Source organism: Ovis aries, chromosome 3, assembly GCF_016772045.2.
Source record: "Ovis aries strain OAR_USU_Benz2616 breed Rambouillet chromosome 3, ARS-UI_Ramb_v3.0, whole genome shotgun sequence".
In the NCBI taxonomy this organism is placed as follows: Eukaryota; Metazoa; Chordata; class Mammalia; order Artiodactyla; family Bovidae; genus Ovis; species Ovis aries.
Window position 1 is genome coordinate 171,835,855 of NC_056056.1, and position 12,983 is coordinate 171,848,837.

The 12,983-nt window shown below is 41.5% G+C and overlaps 1 protein-coding gene across 13 annotated transcripts in view; it reads right to left on the minus strand.

Annotated features, from left to right (window-relative positions):
• IGF1 (insulin like growth factor 1) overlaps positions 1-11,463 on the minus strand; it is an 80,443-nt gene extending 68,980 nt beyond the window's left edge. For 2 of the 13 annotated variants that reach the window (XM_060411609.1, XM_042245223.1), the window contains exons 1-3: positions 11,275-11,463; positions 10,723-10,804; positions 6,095-6,251 (exon numbers count right to left, since the gene is read on the minus strand). In XM_060411609.1, coding sequence (XP_060267592.1) covers positions 6,095-6,251; positions 10,723-10,785 — 220 coding nt within the window. In that variant the 5' untranslated portion in view covers positions 10,786-10,804; positions 11,275-11,463. Of the gene's footprint in view, positions 1-6,094; positions 6,255-8,908; positions 8,976-10,722; positions 10,970-11,274 lie in introns of those variants that run through there. The other 11 variants (XM_060411608.1, XM_042245222.1, XM_012159642.4 and 8 more) reach the window with 7 other exon arrangements.
• Between the last annotated feature and the right edge of the window lie 1,520 nt (positions 11,464-12,983).

Genomic DNA, 12,983 nt, shown 5'->3' on the forward strand with positions numbered 1-12,983 from the left:
CGCACATCTCTACACTGCAACACTTTGGACCTTTCAGCAATGTGAATGGGCAGAGGTACATGCTTCTTAGACACAAGAGACCTTGACTTTGGTTCTGGATCCATCCAGTAAGATAAATCACAAACTCTCTGTGTCTCACATTTCTCACTTGTCCAGTGAAGCAATGATTTTTACCTTCTAAGACTGGGGTAAAGACATAGTGAGAGACCTTCTACAATTGGATTTTGAAAAAATGAAAATGCTAGTCAAGCATAAGACATACTTTGTGCTACTGATACTACTGCAAGTGTTACTATTAGCAACAGATTTTATCAGCTGCCCCTATAGAGAGAAATAGGTTTCTCTGGTGGCTCAGTTGGTAAAGAATCTGCCTGCAATGCAGGAGGCCTGGGTTTGATCCCTGGGGTTGGGAAGATCCCCTGGAGGAGGAAATGACAATGCATCCCAGTATTCTTGTCTGGAGAATCCCACGGACAGAGGAGTCTGGCAGGCTACAGTCTATAGGATTTCACAGAATTGGACATGACTGAAGCAACTTAGCACACATCAAGGGGAATGAGTGTGTAAATGAATTGGGCTACCCAGACGTTTGCAGTAGACTCTGTGACTGATCCCAGAAGAGAATAAATAAGTATAATTGCTAATGTGTTTATGATGCTTACCATGTGCCAGGCAGTATTCTAATTTAATATGTTCAAATAGATTAACCAGTTCTGTGAGGTAGTCCTTGTTTTGGAGATGAGGAAATTGAAGAACAAAGAGGTTAAGTGACTTGCTCGATGCCACCCACCAAGTAAGTTACAGAGCTAGAATTCACATCCTGGATTCTTGGCAGTACAGACCACACTTGGCCTTGACTCCCTCCCTCTCTTGCTTCTTGTTCATCAGGGAGAAGATGGTCTTGAGATGCTTGACCATATCAGAAAAATGTAAATTATTGCATTTGCAATATTGCAATATTTTCTAAACTTGCACAGAAATCATCACTTTCTTAGAAGCCCCTTGGTTGCCCAGACTAGTCCTCTTGGGCATATTTAAGGAGTAGTAGCCACTAGTGAAGGTCAATATGAAAACTTACTGTTTCTCTTTAAGAATATTTGTGGCCTGTTAGCTTAGTGGTGCTAATGAGACCAGGGCCAAGGTCAAATCCCACATGTTCCAATTAGCTTCAAAGAGAAAGTCACAGCCAGTGACTGTACCTCTAACTTTGACCAGCTGTCACACAAATGCATAGCTGGAGGCCTAAGGGGTGCCAAGCCAAGGAATTCAAATGGTGTAGCTCAAATCCAGCCCCACTCAAAGCAATGCTAGTGGTGGCTGAGTGTGTCTTTGGGTGTTCCCAGCGCCGTACTCTCTTCTTTAATTGGATAGGCAGTCTTAAAAGCCTGGGAAAAGGCTTTTAGTCAAGGTTTAGAAGACTATAGATTCAATCTGCCCCTCTAATTTATAAAGAGCAGTTAAAAACTGACCTACTTAACTGTCCTTTACTTTCAGGAGACTGAAAAAAATGTAAAGATGAGAACAGTCAGTTAGTCCTTCCTAGCAAAGAAAAATGGCAATCTGTTTTCATGAGGTGTGTGCCTCTTTGGCCAGATGACTTGCATGTATTTGGTCATGTCTGAGCTTCTATTCCATCCCTGAGGGGTTGGAACTCAGCTTAAAACAAAATAAAACAAAGGCACTGGCTTCTCTTGCTTTAAGTAGGTGGGGTCCCCTATCTGGAGATGAACAGAAACCATGTGAAGAAGATAAAGGAGTCTAAAATGTTCTTTGGTCACTATTTAGATCCAAGATTCTCCTTTCTTGAATAGTACCAAATCCTTGTTAATTACAACCTAGACTATGAGTCTGTTAAAAGTTAGAAGAGGTCATTTACTTGAACAAAATCCCCTTGTTTTATAGACAAGGACATTTTGGCCCAGGAAGTTTAAATGCCTGCCAAAGTCATACAGCTAATGAATGACAGGTCTGGGAGCAGTTTTCTGAGCACTATATTTCAAATGAAAGAAGCTTGACTTAATAATAATAACCTCAATCTAGGAAGGTTGTTGCAATCAATAACAATGAAATTCATTGCAAAGTTTTACTTAAACTCTTTATAAAACAGTATGTTTTAACACATGAGGAATGCCATTCATTTATTCAGACCTGTTCTTAATAAGTATGCATTGGAAGTATATTTTACAAAAGCTATAAATCTGGACTAACCAAAAGGGTATCCAACTTTCCTTTCTAATTGATTTACTTCTCCTTTTTCCCAGACCGCGGAGATAAAGCATATACAGTTTATTTAAGGGACTGTTTATAGACTCTTAAAACTAAAAAGGACCCCAGAAACTCGCTTTCTTTTGGTTGCTCTTAATTGAAACCATTCAAGGTGGTTGGTTGTCTGTCAATTTTTAAAGTATCTCCAAGGAGAGAAATTCCACAAGCCTCTAAAGCATATGTTAAAATGGTTAATCACCATGACTGTCAAAAATAGTATCTATGGCAAGCTGAACTTCCCCTATTTTTCTTGAAGCTCTTTTCCTCTTGCTCTGTTCCATGCACAGCAAGGTTGTGACAAACTGCTCTCTATGAGCCTCCTCCATCAATCTGGAAAGATAATAGCTAGCTCTTCCCAATGTGCCAACTCCATTAGGCCACCATTTTTCTCCCAAGACTATGGAAGTATAAGACTGGCTGACATGCTCTCTCACTATGATACAAAGGGAAGAATCAGAACTTAGCTCTTCTTCGCAACTTTCATTGCATGTAATATCTGGTGAAGCTGTGTTAATTATAGAGGAACTTTTGCACTCATGCTGGGAAGATGTTTACAAAACAGATAATCAAGAAAGGTGGCAGGCTCTGTGCTCTAGTGGAACTTAGGCTTGTAGAGAAATAGGAACTCATTTAGAACACTGGGTTGATCGATACAAAATAAGGGTTACGCCCCCCCCCCCCCAAAGTTATTCAGGACAGTTCTGTCTCTTAATAGGATTAAAAATTCCCCTTGTTAAATATTCTGGCCCAGTAAAAAAGATAGTTATGGAGGTAACAGGTTTTTAGATGTTTGCATTTCAAACTAAGATCAGAAACCCCCTTCCACAGTTAGAAAAAATCCATACATTCAAAATGGATTTGAAGCAGCTTAAAATGAAGCACACAGCCACAATAAAACTTTGAAAGGGATAAAAACAATAATAAGAGTCAATTGACAGGGGATAAAGGTAGGGAAGACTGTTTTCCTCTAAAAAATATTTCAAAGGCTGTAAATGCTTAGAGCTGACTTCTTCACACTGAGTAAATCTCAAAGGACAAAAAGGAAACTCAATAAAATTTGTTGACAACAGTTAATGCCTTTAAGAATAATTGGCTCAGACACGAAACAGACCATCAATGTAGCTTAGGGAGGATCTAAATGCCGCCTCTAAGTCATTGTTGGCATACATTGTATTCAGTTGAAAAGAGATAAAGTTTTATCGAAAAGCTGGGTAAATATGAGGCAGGAAGAATTGTCCAAAGTACCTGACAAACCTAATTCTTGATGATTCTAAAGACTAAGATCCCAAACAAGTCATGCCATCACATTCAATGGGATTCAATTCAATTCAGTCCTGCCAGTTCAACAGTCAAGGTTGAGCCCCAGCTATCTCAGCCAGGCATTGAGCTAGATACTGGGATTCAGTGGTAAACAATCTGGCCTTTGGTATCAAGGAGCCCATTGAGAGGGTAGATCTTGGTCAGCTGATTTTAAAAATGGGAAAAGTATTTAGGAAAAGCATAAAGGATTGCATTTTTCTTCCATGATTATTTTCCTCTATGATACTTGATAATAATTTTTTTTTAACCTCCTAACTAGATTGTGAGTTCCTTGAAGGCAAAGTTAATCTCTCATTCATTTCTAGGTATCTCACTTATGCCTGTACAGTGTCTAACACATGGCAGAGGTTCCATCAACGTTCTGAATTAAACAATTTAAAGGGGTTAACTTCTCTTGGGCAAAAAGGCTAGTCCAGTTGACTAGAAAATTAACAAGAATAGTTTTGTGCATGAAAGTTTAGGTCAGACAAATAATTTACATTGTCACAGAGTGCTGCAAACCAGAACTTCTGAAATCTAGACTCTCAATAATAAAACACAATTTATAAAATCACTTTCTATCCAAAGTTATATTCTATACATTAAGAGTTGCCATGTAGAAACTTCCCCATTCAAATTATTAAGACAGAATTAAAACACATTTGTAAAATCTGATCATTTGAGTAATAGAATGCCTTCCAATGAGTTGAAATCAGTTTCCATCATAGTTGTCCAATACCCTTAATTCTTTGTGTGAACATATATAAGTATCAAAGGGTAACTTGGGATCAGATTATTTTTTTTCTTTCTCATTTTTTGTCATTTAATTGTAAGCATCACAGTCATAGAAAGATCCAGTTTCCATGCACTGTGCATGGAAATCCTGGAGCATGTCACATCAAATGTGGCAATTCAACCTGGCACATAACCCAAGACACTTGGGGGCTCGGCCATTACCTAGTGAACTGGATAAAAGGAAATGGCACAAATGGATTATCGAAGCGAAAAAAAGGTCCTCTTGGGCATAATAACTGAGACCCACTTATTCATTTTTTAAAATGTGGATCAGTAGTAGCAAAGTAAAGAGTAGTGACAAGCCATCGCTGGGTGACGTCGATGTCACACACTTGCCTTCTGCCAGATACTCTGAAGGTGAAACGGGTCTGCTATTCGAAAAGCACTCACCAAATGAGCTCATTCGTCTGCACAGAAACAGAGAATGGGATAGAATTGCCTTATTGCCAGAAAAATAAATGAACTCACTCAAAGCGTTGGCTGGAAACAGAGAGTGGGAATTTGCCCATTCAAAGAGTAGAAAGCACTTCTCACTCTCTGTCACTAGTTGTTGAAAAGCTATTTGTCACTGAATCTACGATGAGTACAGACCATCAACATGCCTATCAACCTCTTCCTTCCCTTTCCCCCTTCCCATCCCAGACTGCTACACTCACAGACCCCTCCTTCCAGTCTCTCTCTCTCTCTCACACACACACCTTCCTGGGAAGAAGAGACTGGAAGTGTGTGAGTCATCACAGGAGCTATTCAAAGCCTAGTGGGTAACTGAGGTAAGCTGTCTACACTTAAGCCACATGAACCTCTAAGAATGATTCACAGTCCTGAAGACCTGAATGTCAGTTTCCTGAAACTCCCTAAACTTGCAAAGAATTAAACAGAACGAGCATCTGGCTTTCCATCACTCAGTGTCCTGTAACATACATGAGCCAGATGCCTCTGAGGTGTGTTCTCTAAGTGATCCATTCCCTCAGGCAGCAGGGACTCCCGTTTGTGTTTATTATTTATCCGCAAGCATGGACTTGGCTGTCTACTTTTTATTGACTGTTGACTTTTTAATCACCTGAGACCTACTTATGGGATAAGTGACCTTGCACTTGTCAGAAACTCTTTTCCAGATGGAGACATCACTGGAGAGCCCCAGAGAAGGGCGACATCAAAGGAAGGCAACAACAAAGACTCAAGGTCAGCGTGAACCGAGGGCAAATGAACTCAGCATTTCAGTTTGCATTGAGCGAGAGCCTGTGTCTTTGCAAATGTGCCTTTCAGCGACTCTCACCTTCTGTCTGTTCGGGTGATTTCATATCACATGGAGACATCTGGGATGTGCCCCTTTGCCAAGTCCACCTTCCTAGTTTCCTCCAAGTGACCTGGCACGTAAAACATCCCTACACATTCACATATGTTGCCACGTGACCCACAGGTCTGGAAAACCAAAACCCCAATCCCCCAGGGCCATTTTGTCCTGTCTTTTCCCCAGAAGAAATGGAATAGTGAGGGCAGAGCAGAACAGTTGCGGGAAAGCCTAGTGGGAAGTAGCTAAAAGACAAACTGCTAAGGAGGAAAACTCCATCCAAAATCTGCAAAACGTGCCACGGCCCCGCTGAAACACTAGGCTCGCATTAGGGTGAGGAATCTCGGAGGCTGAGGATGGCTGCCAGCCACAGGCGGTCATTCAGCTCTTCACACACTCCCCGCAGTTGTAAATCCACAGAGCAGCGAGAGGGAGGCTACTTACTGAAATAAAAGCCCCTGTCTCCGCACACGAACTGGAGAGCATCCACCAACTCAGCCCCGCAGAGGGTCTCAGGTCCCGCCGTGGCAGAGCTGCTGAAGGCGAGCAAGCACAGGGCCAGATAGAAGAGATGCGAGGAGGATGTGACTGGCATCTTCACCTGCTGAAAGAGCAGAAGGAGGGTCATCTTCCTCCTGGGTCCTTGCCAGGGGAGTGGGGGCAAGGCAAGGGTGCCTTTACCCCATCTCTGCATTCCTGTTATTAATCAAAACTCTCCCCTCAGGAGTGCAACAAGGTGTGTGAGTGACCTCTGAGCAGGTCTTGGCATCATGCTATCTGACTTTAATCCTCTTGCTACTGTGAAACCCTGGGGAAGTCCTTCTTGAACCCTTTCTTTATGGGTTCCTATTACAATTCAATGAGATAAATGTCCTGAAACATTTAATGTGTGAAGGTGAAAGATGCTCTTATTGCACACCACTCAGAGGTCCTGGTAAACCTTTGGAATCATCAAAGGTTAATTTGTGCTCAGTCCAGACTTGGGACCAGATATGTTTTATTAATTTAAATTCTCTCAAATTGGCCATCCACAGATGGCATGTGCATTCATTACTGACCAGAATATTAAATTAACCAGAACGTCATTCCCCTGCTACTGATTAAACAGAATTTATTGCAGCTGAAAAAGAACTTGTGAAAATACTATATATCATTATAGCTTTTTTTTTCTACTTCAGAGAGGCAGAGACAGAGAGAAACAGAGGGAGAGAAAGAGAGACTGAGAGATTTCTTACCTGCAGAACATCAGCAGTTAACAACTACAAGTAAAAGTTAAAAACCAGGAACAGGAAACATCTGAGAATTTCAGAATGAAACTGGTTTATGGTAAGTAAACCCGACTCCTTTTGCATTCTAAAGCCCCTTGTGTCAAGCTCAATGTCAGATCAACACATGTGTAGACAGTGCCTTCCATGAACAGGGAACTGGGCTCAAAACCTGCAAAAGTCCTTTTTTTTTAAGTCTCAGGAATTCTGACTTCATCTGTTGGAGGGACTTGAGTGTCACTGTATCCTTTTTATAGCAGAGACCCCTGGTTGGCTTGACTTAGCCAGTGACAGACAGCCAACTGTCAGCCCTGCCAGAGGCAGGATTCCTGTGGCTCAAGTCTCCATCCTTGCTCTCAGCAGTGAAACAATGCAAAGGTGATCATTAAGTTTTTCCACATTGCTACTTGTGGCACAAAGATGTGGTTTCTTCTAGGAAACCTCCCAAGGTGAGTAGCTTTATCCCTCTCAGATGCATTTACTTTCAGCAGCATCAGCAGAGTTAGTGACAGGATGTTAAACCAGGGACCCTATCAAAAGGTCATAGAGTTAAACTGGAAACTATCATTATGAAAAGAGGCTTTTCTGAACATCCCAGTGGTGGCAGGTCCATTCAGCTCCATCACTTTCAAAGAAACAGGATCAGTCATTTATTTTCCGACCACCTTCCTTGCCCTCCCTGGACTCTTAATGGCTCTCTACATCAGTGGCAAAGTTTGCTCCATCACTGTAATTAAGATTTCCATTTTTGTGGCCAGACTTTCAGTTCAGCAATTGGGGAAAAAAACCCTAACCCCCTGATTCTTGTTAACACAACATAAATATTTAGTTAATGCTTGTGAAACAGTTGAAGATGAAAAGCGTCCTCTATTTGCAAATCATCATAAATAACAGACATAAAATAGAAGAGGAGGTGAAAGCTTGATGGAGAATTTCTTCCATTTTCTCCATAGGACCTGTTCATGGAAACCCTCCACCCCCACATAGCCAAAGCCACAGGGACTGCTAGAAACAAGTTGTCATCCAATCCTCATCTTTCTTAGTTGTAAAATAATTGGTGGGAGTTTTCCCTTTCAGTATTTCCAGTGGAAATCTCAACAAGCCCAAGCCAACTGGACTTCCTTGCCCTTTTCAAAAGAGAACACTCATAATTGATCTTACAGAACATACCCCACACTCTGGTAACCAGCCAGTTCTAGAACGTATGTTGTTTTGCCAGTCCTGTTTCTCCATTGCTCCCTTCTTTGTTGAGTTAATGGTGAAGCTTAAGGCAAAGCACCTGCAACTGCAGATGCCTCCAGGTTCTTCAGTTGTTGTGAAATCCAGGGAAAAAGGAACTCAACTTAAAGCCTTATGGAATTGAGAACTTCGTTAGATGTCAACATTATACTTTTAATAGCTATTTCTTTTGTATAACACATTTAAACTCAGCAATACCTATCAGTCTCTAGCATTTAAGAATTTAAGATTTATTTTTTACAGATTTCCCCCTATCTTTCTTCCTTTGTTCCCCTTTTTGCTAAGTTATGTTCTCAGATAAATATCAGCACTTATAGTTCTAGGACAAGATAGAACCTCTAGTGCATTTTCTTTTAGTTCAGGAAACAGTTCATCACACCCACAGAGAACCAGAGAATTTATCACATTATGTTCCCCCAAAAGAAAACAATGAAGAACTTGCTTAGGAGTTAAAAGTTTGAAATGAGTGGCCCCATATGTTCATCATTTCCTTGGTCTTTTATTTTTCCAAACACAAAAGAAATGAAGAGAGAGAAAGGAGATATCTGAAAGAAAGAAATGAAAGAAGAACTAGAAAGAGACGAGAAAAAAAAATTTCAGAGCACTCTTTCTCAAAAATCATTCACAAATCCAAAATTTTAAAAACCTTTCTTTTTATCTTAAATAAATGGAATATCAATTGGTTCCAGATGTCTGGGTTATAATAAAAATGCCCAGCAAAATTTGAGGGCAATAGTCATAAGAAAATACTCACTGTAGGTGTAACCATTTTTGTTTGTTCCAGATCTTTTACAGCAGGTCAGGGTGGGTATTATGAGACTGATGTGAATAGAAAACTGAGGACTTAAAAACATGTGCTGCTTTGTGGGTGGGGTTTGTGAAAGCATCTAGTTACATTTGGACACCCAGGCAGGTATGCTACGAGCCTGGGTAAACTGCCTTTTGTCCATTCAGACAATAAACAAATTGCACGGCTGGGATCTGAGTCAATCTTTTCCTCCCAATCAAGCCACTGATTTCCATCGTGTGCCTATTGTAGCCGTCCTGGACAGGGACCGAAGCTCCAGTCCTCCCCTGTGCCCTCTTTCCTCTGACTCAAACACTTGGAAATATCTTGAGACTCACAGTACAATCAGCTTGTGAGCTCTGCCTGGCAGACACCTTTACTCATTGAATTACATTTGAAAGAACCACGTAGCTCCCTGAAACCACTTCCTGCTTCAAGTACAGGAAAAAGCAACAACTTATGGCTAGCTAGCTCTACTTCTGAAAAGTTCAGCATACACAGCATGGAAAGTTCATTTGGAGTTTTCCAAACTTGTAATTAATGCAGAGATAACATTACACAGCCCCTTTTAGGATCCTCTAAGTAGGGAGACAAAATCCCCAGCTGTCAGACCACATAGCATATGTGTATACTGACTTCATTTCTTTTAAAAGCAAGGTAGGCAGTGTGCATCTTGGCTTCTCAAGGGCGGCAGGATCAGGTGCCCGACAAGGATGTATTCTTAACTCCTAAGCCACTGACTTGACTAAGAAACGTCCTAGTGGTGGAGTGCTGGAAAGCGGCAAATAAGTGTTGGACTAAGCGGTAGGGACGGATCATGAATTGAGCCCACAGGCAATTGCATCGGGGAGCCAGTGACAGCAGCTTAAAAATGCTTGCAAATTGGAAAAATACAAGTCTTGAAAGATATAATTTTGCTGAGAATGGAAACTTGAACTAGGGCCAGTTATTGGAAAGGCGAAGTCAGTGCATTGACAGCGCTAGCCAAATTCACCTAAAGAGACTTTACAATCCCAAATACAAAACCCGTGTTTTACAACACAAGACCCCAAGTCCAAACTTCGCCCCTGAGAGTCCTCTTCAAAAGAAAAAACTTGGAATAGCAGTTGCTAGAAAGTTTCCGCTTTCCATATACAGTGTGCATTTGTTTAAATTATCCGAATATGCAAGGTCAGCAGGAGTTCTTAAGGAGTTCTTTTTCAGAAGAGCAAATGAAACTTCACTCTAACTTTGACTCTCTGGGCATAAGTGCAGAGAGTTCCGGGACCTTAGCTCCAAAGATCATATTTAAAAGCTTTAATATCATTTAAAACGTAACTCTTTGTATGTGGCATGCCTTGTAATCAAAAGTCCTGGCCAGTTACACACACGCACACACACACACCACACAGCCCTACATACACATGAACATGGTCTTAAAAATAAAACATCTGCACCTGCAAAAAAAATCCAAAAGTTCATATCCATGCCCTATAGCCCTTAACCATAGACAGGATTTAAAGGAATCTTCTATAATGACACCACTCAAGCCCTGAAGAAGTGGAGGATTTAGCATAAGTACCTTGCAATAGTTTTTACTCATACAGATATCTGTGCAAAGGCATTTATCTCCCGGAGCTATTTTTTCAGATCCCACAGAATTGCATATTCAGCAATTTATAAATAACTCCCAGTGCCGAAACAATGAAAATTCTAAAGTGAAGAACATTTCTAAGCAGAAGCAAGCAGTACACAATTTAAAGAAAATTCCCCAATGACTTCAAAGAGTAAGAAATATTTACCTTCAAGAAATCACAAAAGCAGCACTTAAATAATTGGGTTGGAAGACTGCTGATTTTTCCCATTGCTTCTGAAGTGCAAAGTCTGGAAATGAATTGGTTAGCAGGAATAATGAGGCAAAAAGAAATCCAGGGAGATGGGAGATGTTGAGAGCAATGTCACATTTCAATTTTGAGGACTTTATTCCATTGCGCAGGCTCTATCTGCTCTGAATTTAGCAGTGACAGTGAGATTTAGCAAACAGAAGAGGGATTTAGAGAAAATCCTCACATTTATCTACAAAACACAGACACTGTAGACAGGAAACAGCTGGGGGAACGCTTGCCTTCTCTCTCTCTCCCTCTTCTGGCAAAGTTATCGAGTAAGGACTTTTTTGGGCATGGTGACAAATAACATCATACCTTTGCATTTTAAAACTAGAGCACAGAAGCATTTTTTTCCCTTAAAAGAATGTGTGTTAGTGACAAGAGGAGCAGACATTAAAATCCTGATGCTGTCCTCTGATTAACTTTCTACCGGGCATGAAGACACACACATCTGCTAATACACCTTACCCGTATGAAAGGAATATTCGTGGAGGATGGGCGAGCAATTTTATATTCCAGAGCCAACACAAAATTTAAAAAACAAGAAATGAAAAAAAGACCATCTCAAGCATACTCTATGATTTTAACCCTCAAACGACTGGGGTAAACTAGACTGGAAGACGGCGCTGGGATGACCCCTCGTCCTGGTTGCCAAGTGAGGGGAATGATCTCATTTCCTAGAACCTGGAAAGGGGCAGGCAGCTTTGTAATTGGCTCCCCTCAGGACACTGTCTCATGCTTTTTGCCCACGACAGGGCAAAGATTTTGCTGAGCTGTAAAGCCAACTGAAAAAATAAAATCGAATCTCTTTCTTCCTTCCTCTATTCTGCTGCTTGGCCCCCACCCCGACCCCCACCCCACACCAGGGGAAGGGCATCTGAGAGGCAAATGATTTTCCCACTGTTCATATTTTTCTGCATAACTTGAACCTGTGTGTGTGTGTGTGTATTTGTGTGTGTGTGCATGTGAGTGCATTTTCTTTCCCCCCTTTTTGTGTATTCTAAATAACACCAGCTGGCTAGCAATACCCTCTCAAGGGTTATGATGTCATTCAAATCTCTCAGCTGGATGAGTGGCCAGCAACATGGTCCAAGCCAGCTGTTTTGCTATTTATAATGTATACTTGCCTTTGCCATTGAGGATCAAGTTGTGATCTTTTGTCGATAGAGTTTGTACCAATTTCTCATCAGTTTTGTGAAGGAGGCGATAAGAAAGTGGATTATGAAATAAGATTGCAAAAGCCCAGGTTAGACATCCCACTTTCCCTGGGGTCTATTGGGGCATGGTTTTCTGGAATGGTGGGAGTAGCCTGGACCTTGTATTTCTCCCTCTTGATTCTCAGGGGACACAGTGATCCTGATGCTTCGACTAAAAACAAAGGTTTGCTTGAAACTCTTGTCTAGGTCTTTATGGCCATGGCCAGGAAGCTGTTGCAGAGGTGGGTGCCCTCAAAGGAAAACCTGATTGGTTTTGAAAGGGGGTTGAGTTCACTCAAGCCTTCTCTGTGATTAAACTTGGGGCAGTGTTTGCCTTTGAGAAAGACAAGTTAGACACGAGGAGTGATGCCATTCCAACAGTGCACTATATTCAGCATTCAGTGAGTGCGCTCCTACTGTGTGCTCAGTTACACACACCACAGGGCCTTTCAACTAAGTGGCAGAGGCAGAGAGGAAAACAGCACTGTCACGTGGTGGGATGCGCTTTTAAAAATATGAAAAGTGCACACTTTCTCTGGAAAGACAGGGAAGTGAAACTACTGAGAATCCAGGATGGAGGAGGAGGGGTGTGTCATGAGGAGCTTTGAAATGCAAAGTTGGGAAGTTTCAGGGGATGTGTTTTGACCTGAAGAGATACACATCATCAAGACGTAGGCGGGGTGGGGGGGGTATCTTCAGGTGTGGGGGCAAGGCCTGTACTTTGAGAAGAATCCAAGACCTCCTTTAATGAGCCCCGCTTCATGCATTTAACTTAGGAATTGTTCACTAAAAATCTGGGGTTTGGGTTTATTTATTTTTTTAAATTTCCTTCAGCTTCAGCACATCACACCTTTTGTGAAAAAAGCCCAGCCTCCTCTAATGGACTTTGAAGATACAGATTGTCTCATGGGTTGAAAGATCTCCGATTTCCATGCCTGCCGGGTCTTGGTGATGAGTGCCTCGCTCTAACGCTGGGCATCT